The 13,516-nt window shown below is 44.6% G+C and overlaps 1 protein-coding gene across 3 annotated transcripts in view; it reads left to right on the forward strand.

Moving 5' to 3' along the window:
* HDAC4 (histone deacetylase 4) overlaps positions 1-11,765 on the forward strand; it is a 263,446-nt gene extending 251,681 nt beyond the window's left edge. For all 3 annotated transcript variants that reach the window (XM_082314488.1, XM_082314490.1, XM_082314489.1), the window contains exons 24-27: positions 1,090-1,223; positions 8,657-8,741; positions 10,571-10,712; positions 11,201-11,765. In XM_082314488.1, the coding sequence (XP_082170614.1) occupies positions 1,090-1,223; positions 8,657-8,741; positions 10,571-10,712; positions 11,201-11,240 (401 nt within the window). In that variant the 3' untranslated portion in view covers positions 11,241-11,765. The remainder of the gene's footprint in view (positions 1-1,089; positions 1,224-8,656; positions 8,742-10,570; positions 10,713-11,200) is intronic.
* Positions 11,766-13,516: the final 1,751 nt, after the last annotated feature.

Here is a 13,516-nt window from a genome sequence, read left to right on the forward strand (position 1 = left end):
AGAATTTTATTATTATTTTTTAAGAGTTTGCTTCAGCCAGGGAACTTACTCTCTGCAGTGAACTTCAGAACCTCGTAAGGTAGCTGAACCTATAAACTTTATATAAGAATAAAGTGAAATAGATTTACAAGAGACAAGTTATTTAAGATATCCAGAAACACTTTGTAATGAGACGGTCTTGTTTACCTTCTTGTTGAATTTCCCATGCTCTGCTACTCTCGCAAAATGATTATGGGCTCAGCCATGAATCTTTTTATCTGGCTGTTAATTTGCCAATTTGCAAAGGCGCTCGCAGGGTTCACTGCAAAACAAAAAGCAGGGAGCGTGGATAGAGGGTTGAAATGCCTGGGATTTTCTTTTCTTTGGATTTTTTTTTTTTTTTTTTGGAGGGGGAAGGTTGCTTTGAGGACATGTTTTTTAAATCCTTGCAGCTTGGTTCTGTTTTGTTTAAAGGGTAGAAATGTATTGTGTGTCATATGATCAAAGTCCTGGGTGCCCCAGGAATTTTTATAGCATATTATATATGGGAAGAAACGTCTGTTAAGAACTAGATGTCAAATATCTCTGGGGCACTGTGATGCTGCTATCGCAACTGAAAGCACCAGCAGCAATTTTACTGATTTCCCCTTTCCTGCGTCCCTCCCCCCATGCCTCCCCCATGACTGCTCTGACTTTGCATCTTCCAAAGCAGAGCAAAAAGTCGCCTCCTTCCACCTCCTTCCACTCTTTCATTCCTTCCGAAGGAGATATTTGCTGCTATATATAATTCAGGGCACTGAGGGGTGGCAGGGAGGATGGCGGTGCCTCTCACCTGGGATAAACCCCAGCGAAGCACTCGTGGGGGAGATACGGATCCGTCCCGCAGCACACACGGCTGAGCCAGTCCAGCGGGGAACCATGGCTGGAATTCTGCAGCGAGCATATTAAAATCCAACCTGGCTTATATTATGCGTTGAGTCCTTTCAGATCCCTTGTGGTTTTTTAATATGATGTAATTCCTTTCTATAATTCTTTGATCCTTTGCCAGGAGCCTGATTCCAGCCGCAACCTTTGCCCTTCTCCTGCATTTCCTCTTTTCCCTTGTTACAGGCTTCGGGTACCTGACGAAGCAGCTGATGGGCCTGGCCGGGGGTCGCGTCGTCCTGGCCCTCGAAGGAGGCCACGACCTCACTGCCATTTGCGATGCCTCGGAAGCGTGTGTTTCTGCTTTGCTGGGAAATGAGGTACAGAGACAAGCAAAACCAGGGGCCGCAGCCTTCAGCTCCTCATCTTGCAGAGTTGTCCAGTCATGGGGCTGAATTTGGGCTTCTCATCCTCCAAAACAGTCGTTGTCATTGTTTTGGGTCCTTTAGACACATGTTGATTTAAAGAGTGCGTGCTTTATTTGTTTAAAAACTACCTGTGTTCAACAATCCATATTATAAGGATTGAAATAGCTAAGAATTGAATTTGGGTTTATTCTTTATCCAAATAGTTTGCTTTGTGCTCTTTGGAAAACAACCAGTTAGTTTAATTTCTTCCTGAAGTCGCTGACCAAGCCTTCCCTTCTCTTTGCAGACCCCCTCTCTAGTACTGCAGCCTCTACCGGCTGCATTGGGCAGCTTGCTTGAAGTTTGTTTTCAGTCGTATATTTTCCTTGACATTATATTTTCTACCTTCTGCAAATTGCTGTGTCACAGAAGTTGGCTGGAAAGGCCAGGGTGTTTGATTGCAAGATGGAGAAGTACAACAAGGAAACCTGGGTTTCGGTTTCTGGGAAGGTCAGGGTATTTTCCTATTGAGGCAGATACTTTAGCTTTTCTGCCTCTCCCCTCTGCCTCCCGCCCTGCCCCTTTTAGTGTCAGTGGGATTAAGGAAGAAATGCTTCAGATTCCCCGTACCCATCCTCCTTGATGCAGCCTGGCTATCAGCATCCGCTCTATCAGTGAATGAGCAGCTCACGCCTACATTTCCTGCAATGTGGCTGATAATTAAACAGTTTGGAGTGGTGGCATTTGACATGTCTTTGGGCTCGCAGAGTTCAGGGCCATGTACTGCAGAAATATGGCAGCAAGGAAATAAAGAAATCAATTATCGGCAGCAAAATCTCAGACTGGGGCTCTTGTGCATCTTCTGTGTCTGTACCTTTGCATACGCATCTGTTCAAGAAGCATATTTCTCTATAATTTGTGGGCTTTTGAGTATGAGCAACTGGTTTGTTGGTGTCAAGCTTCCCTCCTGGTTCATTCCTCTTTTTTCGACACCTTTTCTTCACATAGAAGATGACCATGGTCCAAATGGTTGAGTCTTGGATGGGCACAGTAGAATGCAAAAGTGCCTTGCATCAGTCTCATTCTCACTCAGAGAAGCAGGTGCTTGCCCAGCCTGTGGCCTCGGGCACGGTCCCCGCTCAGTATCTGCTGTGGGGGTCCTGGTATAGCGGGGGCTCTGGAGCTGTTCAAAACAATCATTGAGGATTGATAGCACAAATTGGAACAACAGTGCAGTGTGATTCCTTAGGCTAAAAATTTCAGCCTTCGGGGAAAGCAACCACACTGATTTGAAGTTGGGGGTGGCTGTGTAACCTCAGGCAGCATTAATGGCTTGGCTAATGTGTTTGAATTTTTTTAGACTGCCTCTTTAAATAAGCAATTGCCCTCAGTGCTTTGTGGAAATGAGCAAATATTGAAAAGCTAGAGTAACAGGACATGAGGAGGCTCCTAAGATGACCTCTGGTAGAGCAGACTTCTGAAGGCAGTGGTCTCTTCCACAAAGCAAGAGATTTGCCTGCCTGTCAGGTGATGAAGGAAGGAGAGTCCTCCTAAAGCTTTCACCTGCCGTGGAGAGCACAAGCAGTGTCTCTCATCACCACCCTTTGCTGAAGAACGCCTTGGTGCAGGAGCTGAATGAGGACATGTGGTCAACATCTGAAGGTGCAGCACCACAGAGAGGAGAAGCCAAGCAGTATTTCAGCTCTGGGTCTGCCTCCAGTGGGAGCTGACTTCTGGGGGTGGTGGTCAGCTCTCATGAGCAGACCCGCTCTGACTCGCAGCTGCAGTTCAGTGACCATCAGCCTTTCTCAGGTCTGGGTAGTTGGAGTAGGGAGCTTGGATCTGCATGGAGGTGTGCATCACCTATGTTTGCTGACTCTTCCAGCCTTTTGTAGAAGTGCTCTGTCTTGCAGTATCCATACTCCACACGAAGGATGACAGTGCCTGGGGAAACCTCACTAACCAGTCCAAGAGATAAAACAGCTGGGATTCATCAAAAGCATCTGCTTCAATTATCCAGCATCCCATCTCCAAGCATCCAGACAGCATCCGCTCCTTGTGCTTGGCCAGGCAGTTCTGATAAGGCTCTCAGCATGGGTAACTGATCCAGCATGCCAGCCTGTTCTCAGCCCTCAGGACAGCCAAAAACTCGGAGCCAGCTGCAACATCAGCATGGAAGCAATGGAGTTTTCACTGCAGCACCCATCCTTCTTAAGCTGACAGCTGATGGCACTGTTGTCACCACAGACATTTCCTCTAGCTCCATCCACCTTTGGGTGCAGTTGGCTCTAATGGCAGGATGCACTTTGAAGAGGAGACAGAGGAAATGACGCATGAAGGATGTCATTCCTCTTGCTTAACATGCTCCTACGATGCAGGCGGGTGACCGCAATGTGGTGTGAGGATCTGCGTGCAGTAAATAAGCGCTTGATCTGAACCACGAACGTGTTTGGAAGTGCAAAGCTTTGGGGAGATTTTAGCCCTTATGATAGCTTGGATGTTGTCAACTGCCTGAGTGGTTTCATTTAGCAGAGTGAATGTTGATCCTTAAAGGTAAAAAAACTTCTTTTTTTTTTTTTTTTTTTTAAATCACTGAATCAGGACAGCTATAAGGCACTTTAAAATACTTAAAGATGGTCCTGTGCTCACTTTTCCTAGGTGGGCTATAAGGCTGCACAGATATCATGATAATGTTTTCCAACTTACCCACACATCAAAAAGCAGGAAACACTAGTTTTATCAACGTCTTTTATAAAATCTTTTTAATGCAAGGAAGTTGGAGGGAACTGCTGTTGCTTTGTCCCATGGCCCTTTGATGAAGTTTGATATACAGCGTGTTAGACGATTTTGCATGCGTGCACATAGACAGCCAGCTGTGGCTGGCGACGGGCTGTGCGGAGGTTTGCTGGCTGAGGAGCGGTGCCGGAGTTACACGGGGAAATGGTAGGAAATGAGGGGAACAGTGCCAGTCCCCAAAGCGTCTGCGTTCACCGGCGGAGATCAAAACTCCCGCTTCGGAAAAAGTGTTATGCAAAGGCAAGAACCGGCTTGTTCCCAACTGTCCAGGAAATTAAAACAGAGCTTTAGCTTTGCAGCAGATTATTTTAATGCAAAATGAGTTAGTGCTGGGCAAGGTTGCCTGAAAATGTACCTACATTGTTTTAGTAACAAAATTAGTTGTGTAAAAATAACACGACTTCAGTTGAAAAATCAAAGGCAAACATAATGCGGGGAAGATCTGATGATGGTAATTTAGACCAGTAAGTCACCGTTTCTCTCCCATTACTTAAAGCAGCCCCTGACAGCAGCGTGCCAGCAGTGCTGGAGGGCAGGGGAGGCAGCAACCGTGCAGAGCTGCTCACTCCATCGTGGGCATCAGCAGCCTTTACCCATCCAACCAACTTCTGCCCTGTGGCAAATGCTGTTTGTGAACTGTCTGTTCCCACAGAGCAATGCTGCTATTTAAGAGCTGGAGCATCAGTAGCATTCTCTGCCCCAGGCTAGGACCCATGCCAGCACCACGCCGTGGAGCTCCTGTGCTGCAGGAGCTGCAGATGGCGGGGAGAGAGATGGGAGGCCCGTGCTGGGATACATGGTCCTGGAGCTCAGCAGCACTTGCAGTGCTGCTTGTCACTGCTACAAATGCTTTGTCATTTTTCACGCAGAAGTAGCGGTGGTGTGTCTGGTGTCAGACTCCGGACATCCTGAATAAACAAGAAGGTGATAATAAGCAGTTGGTTTAAAACCTTTGCCTAATGCCCAGAGGTATTTCCTTCCTTTTCCAGGAGAGCAATGGGTGAGTCTGTTGTCTGTGAGTCTTATTTCAGGAGGAAGAACAATTCACTGGAATGGAAATTCAATGGAAACAATTCACACGTGCGGCCCGACTGCCTGATGTTGCGTGCTCTATATCAATATCAACTGAGAGGTGTTAGAAAGCTCTCACTTAAAGATTTGTCCAGTAATTGCTTTTGCTTTCACTTAAGGTCATACAGAAGCCAGTTTGGGCCAGAATTATTTTTAGAGTGGAGAATTTGTAAAAAGTGCAATCCATAATTATTAAATCTGGAACAGAGTAATTTCTAGGCTTCATGAAGTACCTATCAAATGGCTGCCATGTGGTTGCAAGAACAGATCTCTTGGCTGGAGCTTCTCTTGGCTGTGAACAGAAGTTGCAGTTAAACTTTGCTGTAGTTTGGTCTGGTTTTTTTTTTTTTAACTGTTAAACTGTGGCTGCTTCTTTGCTGGGAAGTATCCCTGGATGGGTCTTGACCAGCATTTTCAGACATAGTTAACAGCTGTGGACATCTTTTGCTTTGGATACCCAACCTTAGAGGTCTGTAATCAATTCACGTTCTTTGTGGAGAACCTGGAGGGGGGAGGGGGAAAGAAAAAAAGATGAGCTTGGAGAGCATCAGACCTGCTGAAATTTTTTTCTGTAGTTGGTTGTGAGATGCCTTGAGCTCATGTGAATCTAATCCAAGCCACTGACCATGTGCCTGCGCCAAGTAGAGCTGCTCTGCTGGGGCATCCTTACCTACCAAGCAGACACCCCTGCTGTGCCAGAGGAAACCAGTATTCTCTCCAGTGTCATCTGTTGAAAGCAAATAACCGCACTTCCTTCCTTTGGAAGACCTTTTTATAATTTTGCATTATTTTTTATTACAATAATTTTATTTTTTTTAATAAATTGGAAGATCTGTGCTGCAGATCCATCTCCTTTCCTGGGGAGGCGTGCTGGTGCCGCAGAGGGAGGCATCCCTAACTCCTGCCTGCTGTCAGAGCCACGCCTGCTCAGTACTACTGTGCTGCACCCCTGCCAAAGGATGGCAGGAGCCACACGAATGTATCTTGGGGTCTTCACTAGTTCATCAGGGAAAAAAAGAAAAAAAAACCAAAACAAAACAAAAAAACCCAACAAACTAATAATAACTGTGGGTTGATTTTGAGTCCAAGTTTCTTGCCCAGTGGGAATTGAATCAAGCATTGTATCTTCAACAATAAAAGGTTTAATAACTTCATAAAGGGCAAAGGGGACAGTTTTAGCTTTTGAGAGGACAGTCGTCTCAAGGTGAGAGAAGTAACCCAATCAAAGAAGGTGTTCTCCTCTTCTTGGGTTTATTTTTTAAAGGAAAGCAAATAAAAACTAAAACAACCCTCCAGCAGTGCTGTCTCTGGGCCTTCCTCTGGGAGAGGACATGCATGCTTCCGCTGCAGAACAGACTTTGTCAGGGATGTGACCCCGTGGTCTTGATGGAGGAGGGTGTTCAAGGCTCATTGTCTTTACTGGTGTTTTGTGTCACCAGAAGACCCCCAGCTTTCTGCTCTGCAGCACCCACCTCCCAAACGAGCAGGGTAAAAAACACCACAAAGAAGGATGTGGTTTCCAGGGTGTTGATCTAATTTCTCTTTCTGTACTGACCAAAGGCTGCTGGGGCTGGGATGGATAGAGGCAGAGCTTTCTACCAGGGGAGAGGAAATTATTTCCTAGAAAACAGGAGGAAATGCCACCAAGCAAAGAGAGGGCATTTCTCTTGCTCTCCTCCTTTTTTCATTCTCACTCCTTTCCCCTGCCCTGGCTGCCGGAGCACTTCTATGCCTCTAAAAAGAAATGGGAAAAACAATGTCCTTCATTGTTGAAGGCAGCTCTGGAGTTATTGTCCATTGGTTGCCATAGGCACATTTGTCCATGCCGATGCAAAGGTGAACTGGATACCCTGGTAGTTTTGTAACCTCCTGACCGCAAACCGAAAGGGTGATTCTCTCCTGGGTGGTAGGAAAGCTTGCATCCAAAAACAAGCGATATGTGCATGCACTGAGTTTGGACGTTAGTTTTCTATATAGCGAGTCTCAGGTCTGCAGAAGCTTTTTGCTCTTGAGTGCTGAGGAACAATTTTATTTCTGTATTTAAAACAGCTGTGCTGATCAAAGCATGGTCTCAGTGGTCTACACTACTGCTGATAGCCAGCACTGCTCAGTTAGCAGAGGTGTGTGCTCCCTGACTGATACAGCTGGGATCTCTGGGACGTCTAACAGGCATAGCTCCAGTGGCAAAACCACCTCCTTGCTGAGACAACTTATTTCACACCCACGGGCTGGAGTAGTCTGTCCTGGCGGCAGTGCAGGATTGCCAGTGGGGACTGCATCCAAACCAGTACTTGGCCATTACGGTCCTGCAAGGCAGCTCCATCAGCTCATATGGGTTTCATATCCAGGCTTTTACAGGTAGATCCACACTGCAGAGCTTTGCTCCAGTGTAAGTGGAGATGGACGTAGAGGAGCTTCTTTAGAGTAGCATTTCCTAATTCATCTCTCTCTAGCAAAATGAAGATACTCTTATTGTCCCATGTTCCTTGTTAAGTTGTTCATAGTGCTTTGATATTTTATTGTTGTTAATAGTTAGTAACAAAGGCAGCACTGCCATTGGGAGGGTGGGATAGAGCAAACCAGAAATCGTCCACGTGCCATTTGCATTTACAACATAAAAGCAGCCAAGCCCAGAAATATAACTGCTTGTTATGTGCATTTACATCGAACATTTTTGGGAGGGCTTCTGTGTCATCTTTGAACTTAAAATCTCAATACCGGCAGCATGTTCTTATTGTCACCTTTTTGCATAAAGAGCAAAGGAAAGAAGCCAGCATCAAAAAGCCTAAATTTTATTACACAATTATGAGCTTTACCAATAACTTCAAGGCAATTTTTTTTTTTTAAGATTAACATACAGATCTAATGTTGCTCTACCCTGGCAAGACTAGCCCAGCAGCTGGTAAGAGGCATCAATGGTGACTGAAGTTATAGTCATGCTGAGTGTAGCTTTAAAGCAGTGTTTTGGTGGTTCCCAGTACCAAAATTAGGCTACTTACTCTTCAGGTACAGATTTTTTCAGTTAAGAGTTAATAAATACATTGAATTAGGTATTCAGAAGAATTAGAAAGCTACCCCATTTATTTCTTTAGAGGAAAACCAGAAGTGTGACTGTTATCGTATTTTTAAGTTCCTTTTATTTGCACATTGTTTTGTTTTAATAGTGAAAACTTTGCAGAAAGGTAGATCCAAGCAATAGTTTAAAAAGATCCTTTGTAAAAGCAGCCAACATCACTTGCCTTATTTTTATGGTCTGTGTAATAGTGCCTCTTCATAGTCTACATCAATGGCTGCAGGCAGGCAGCCCCTGTGCTGCATGGCTGCTGAGCCTGGTGGAGCTGCATCAGGCTGGAGGAGGCTGCACTGAGTATCACAAGAGCACTTAGGAAGTCTGCATATTTTGGATAGTTAAAGGCAGATAATAGGAGTCGAGGGAGTGGGGTGGAGGCTTGATATGGCAGAGCCACTTGCTAAATAGCGCTTAAGGCCTGGTGTCTAACTTGAGATAACATTTCTTCGGTGCTCCTATCTCTTTCCAGCTTGACCCTCTTCCAGAAAAGGTTTTCCAGCAGAGAGCAAATGCTAATGCGGTGCATTCAATGGAGAAAGTAATCGAGATACACAGTGAGTATAGCCACATTTATCCAGCTGGTTCCCTGTTGGGACGCCCGTTTGACTTCATCATCCTGGCAACGCCATGTTCACTTGTCCTAGTTTATGGGTGGTCACTGCACAGTGAACTGGATTTGTGCAGCCACAAGCTGGTCTTACTGTGCATGCAGTAGTGGATTGAGCGGTGCACGGGGAACAGTCCATTCAGGGAAACGCTTTGGCGCTTGAGGAGGAATTAGTATTAAAACCTTTAAAATCTCTGTAAAGGACAGGCTGTCCTGCACTTACTGTGTCCTTATCTCTTCAAAACCAATTCAAGTATCTCCAATTAACATAAGTCTTGTTGGGTGTTGTGACATCCGTTAATTAAGAATGAATAGGGATGAAAGTTAAACAGAGTATTGCATGAAGTTGCTAATATTGTAGGTTTATTTAGCTGGGGAAGTTAAAATCATTGTGGTTGAAGCTTTCCTGGGGACAGTCTTGGGGGATGGAGTGAAAGAGCCTGAGTAACATGTGAATCCTACTGCTGGGTCCTGACATCTTCCTGCTTGAAACATTTATGGTCTAAAACTGGAGGGGGCTATTGTCCATTTTATAGGGTGAAAATGGACCTTAAAAGACTCTAAAGCTTGTTTGTTTGTTTGTTTGTTTTTCCCCCCTGAAAAATGCCCAGTGGCTTTAGAAATTTGAATTCCATTTCCAGAAACTGCTCTGCAGAGTGAATGCTCAGCACCGATGTGACACCTCAGCAGCACCTTGAGCTAGCCAGTGATTTTGTTTTTTCCTTAAAATGAGCACAGCAAATTACAAGGGGCTTTGAGTAAGACCCTCAGATATGCTGCCCAACACAGAAGAAGCAAAGACGTTTGAAAACAAGTCCCTCCTCCCCATCTGCTGGCCTCACATTACTTGCTTTCAGGCTTTTTGCTGTGGCTTCTTGGGTACCATCAAATTTGGTGTGTCCTGCCTGTGGGCCAAGAGAACATCTCTTGTTCTCTCCCTCTGAAGCCTTCTCTGTGCTCTTTCCACTGAAAAAGGGTGGCAAGCTGCCAACACACAAAATAAATACAACTTAGACTTCTTTAGTCTTAGGTGATTTGCCCACAAAAATAACGTGGCAGTTAGCAACTGAATGCAGATGTCCAGTCCGAATCTGGACTGCATCCTTACTTCTCGCATGTTTTTCCTTAGGTCTAAAAGTTTCTGAGGGTTTTGAAGTGAAAAAGGAAACGTTGTTATTTTTTGAGCACCTAAATGCCCCATTTCGTCAAGGCAGAGGGGTGCTGTACACCTCTGTGCAGCTTGGATCCTCAGCTCCAGCACCCCTTGTGCATTTTTCCTTTTAAAAATCTAGTTTCTGCCTCCCACCTTTCTTCCCTAGCCAAAGGAGAAGAGCGTCTTTCATTGCCAGCAAGTGATTCAGCCCCACTTTGACATCCTAAGCGTCCTTAAGGGATGTGGAGGTGCATGTTTATTGCTGTCAATACCTTTTGGATTTAAAACCTAGCTCTTCAAGACACAGCAGCATTGCAGCTCCATCTGTTAATACCGTAGCATGACATATAGCTTGCAGGGGTCTTTCTGGCCTCGCCTCGCAAGCAGGGGCTCCTTTGGCATGCATTCCCAGGAACCCGCTTCCACCTACAGCTTCTTCCACAGCCCTGGTGCCTCGAGATGGTCCCTGAAATGAGAGGGAGTGTGGATCAAGCTTGCATGTTGCATAGGCATGATGAGTCTTCCCCAGGCAGGTCTCAGCCATCTGTTGTGCCTGGGAAAGCGGGAGCGTGGTGCTGCACCCATTATGGTGCAGGTGCCCTAACTGCCTCTTCTCTCCCCAGGCAAGTATTGGCATTCACTCCAGCGTTACGCCTCCACGGTGGGGTACTCCCTGGTTGAGGCACAGAAGTGCGAGAACGAGGAGGCAGAGACGGTAACAGCCATGGCATCTCTGTCAGTGGGCGTGAAGCCAGCTGAGAAGAGGTGAGTTGCTTGCCTTTGTGTTTATCATCACATCTGAGTCTGCCCAGGCAGGAGGAGCCGTGTTCTGGGTTAATCCTCTCCTGCTAACCATTGTACACTCATTCCCTGCATCTCCTGCTCTCCGTGGGTTCTCTAATGACCTCCTGGGCTGCAGGAGAACAGCAGTGCCATGAACCCCGTGTGTGACCTTAGTACGGTGCATGCTGTGCCTGACCCCTCTGCTCTAACCGGAGCTGAACATGGTTTTGGACCCCAAGAGGAAATTGATTTTGCTGCAAAAGATGGTAACATTGCACAAGTGAAAACAGATTGTCTAAAAAAGCTTTTTGGTGGCAAGTTTTAATTCCAGGTGAGCCAGCTGAGTGCAACTGCCAGGGTGGGACGTAAGGCGTGAGACTTAGCACCACAAATTGTCTGACCCTGTCATGCTCAACCGTCTTTTCTCTCTTTCCCCACTTCCCATCCTGCCTGGCTGTGAAACTGCTCAGACCTGATGATGAACCCATGGAAGAGGAACCTCCCCTGTAGCATTCACCTTCGAGCTGGAGTTCTCCTGTCTGTTCGTCTTCGTCTTGAAGCTCTGCCAAGAAGCTTTCTCTTGTTACTCCTGCGTCCTGTCATGGTTTTTTCCAGAATACGGAAGGACAACCAGGTGTAAAACAAAGCAACCGAAAAAAATCTCTCCATATCTATATGCGTCTACAGTATGTATTTGCTGAAAAAGAAAAATGCCGGTGAAGAGCAGTAAAGGACTGACACACTGGGCACTCTTCCTCTGGTCCTCACTGGGAACAGAAAGGGGAACGATGCCCATGAAGTCTTTGGCAGAGCTGCCAAAAAAAAAAAAAAAAAAAAAAATCAAAGATTCAACAACACATACGAAAATAAAACAAACAAACCTTAACGTAAAACTGGTGCTTACAATTTGATTACCCACAATTCAGCAATCTCCGCTTGAACCACTCGACCCATCTTGTAGTTTCATTTCTTGGATTTTTTAAATGGCTCTTGCCTGCCTGTGAGTCAACGACATTCTTGTCGAAACCAGAACAATGGGAGATGGTGTATTTTTAATGGGGAGGGACAGGGAAAGAGGGACTCGTCTTGCGTCTAAAGGAAAGGGAAAGAGAAGGGGGGAAAACGGTAGCCCAGATGGAGTCGGCTTTATTGTCTCCAAAGCCATCTGAAGATGAGTTTGTGCCTTTTTTTTTAATTGATGGATTTGGTGCAGCTGGATTTTCTGAAGTTTGAGGAACAATGCCTTAAGTAAAAAAAGAAAAAAAAAAAAAAAAACACAACAAAAGTAAAAAAAAAAAAAAAAAAGAAAAAAAAACACGAAGAACACAGCAGTTTGTGAATATTTTTCCTCTGGTTGAGAAAGCCAAAAACTGCCATCAGGAAGGAAGACTTTTTGGCTTGTGCTGGCATGATGGTTGGAAGCAGGCATCAGCTGAACAGAGTGTCTCCAAAAACTGTCTACAAGTTTGGATTTGTTTTGTTTTCTTTCATTGCTGTTTAAAAAAAAAAAAAAAAAAAAAGAAAAAGAAAAAAAATTAAGGTAGTTGCCAAGAAAGTGGCAAATACTGTTGGGTCTTTGAAATTCAACCATTTTTAAAAACAAATTTTCAAATGTTTTCTCTCTTCTACATTATCTAGTAATTGAACTTATCAATTTGGTTGTTGAAGCATGTATTAGACACAAATGCAGGTTTAAGACTGGAATGCTTTTTATTAAAAGCAACTAGCATGAGATATTGCTTAAATTGTTAGGTATAAATATATATATGTGTATAATGTATATTCCAAATGTATTCCAAGCTTAGAAACCGGATTCCTATGAATTATTGATAAAAATATTTATGATGCATTTATAGAAAAATATATGTAATAAATGCATACTATAACAGTAGCCATTGGAAGCTCCCTAGGGACAGATTTGTGAATTGGAACATAAAAGGTACTTTTGGAAAAGGATCCAGGTTGAAACTCGAGGACTTTCAGACGACAGGTTGGAAAGTTTTTCAGAAAGCCAACACGTTAGCCACTGGGCAACTACCCTAAACATTTGTATTTTAATTTAAGGTTTTTAGTTGTGATCCTTTTCTAACAAAAAAAAAAAAAAGTTTTTTATAGCAAAGACTATGAATTTGCTGTTAATTTTTATATCGATATTTCACAAAACCCTAAAGAAGCCTTGTTTGTGTGACTCTGACATTTATTTTCTATTTGGCAGGTTTTGTTTCTGAACGGCAATAGCGTCTAAACCTTTTTTCCTCCCACTTTTCTTCCTTGTACATTATTTTCCTTTTTTTTTTTTTTTTCTTAAGTCTTTTGTACAGTGAGCAGCTTTCTGCAGGCATAAGGAACTGTGGCAGATTCTCAGAGTTTATTTTTCGGAAAGGGTGCGTTTTATCGAGGAGGAGGGAACGCGATAGGCTCTTTTGTATAATGATACCACCAACTGTATATTTCCTCAGTTCTCTTATAGTAACTACGTAAAGAAAATAAGGAGTTTTCTTACCTTAGACATAGTAGAATTCCAATGGGCGATGTCTTTGTCCTCCATGCGGATTGTAGTGAGGATTACAGGCGGCTGCAGTAGCTGCCCACCACTGGGAAGGCTTGTCGGACACTTGTGGGACAGCTGGCATTTTTCTCTCCGCCGGACAGACGGACGTGCGGACATGCACGCACACCTCCCCACGTCCTCTTTCTCTCTCTCTCTCTCTCTCTCTTTCTCTCCTCCTCTTCTTCCCATCGTTGGTAGGGTTGGAGAACTTTTCCCGAAGGTATTTTTTTCCTCC

This window comes from Platalea leucorodia (genome assembly GCF_965183815.1).
Source record: "Platalea leucorodia genome assembly, chromosome: 5".
In the NCBI taxonomy this organism is placed as follows: Eukaryota; Metazoa; Chordata; class Aves; order Pelecaniformes; family Threskiornithidae; genus Platalea; species Platalea leucorodia.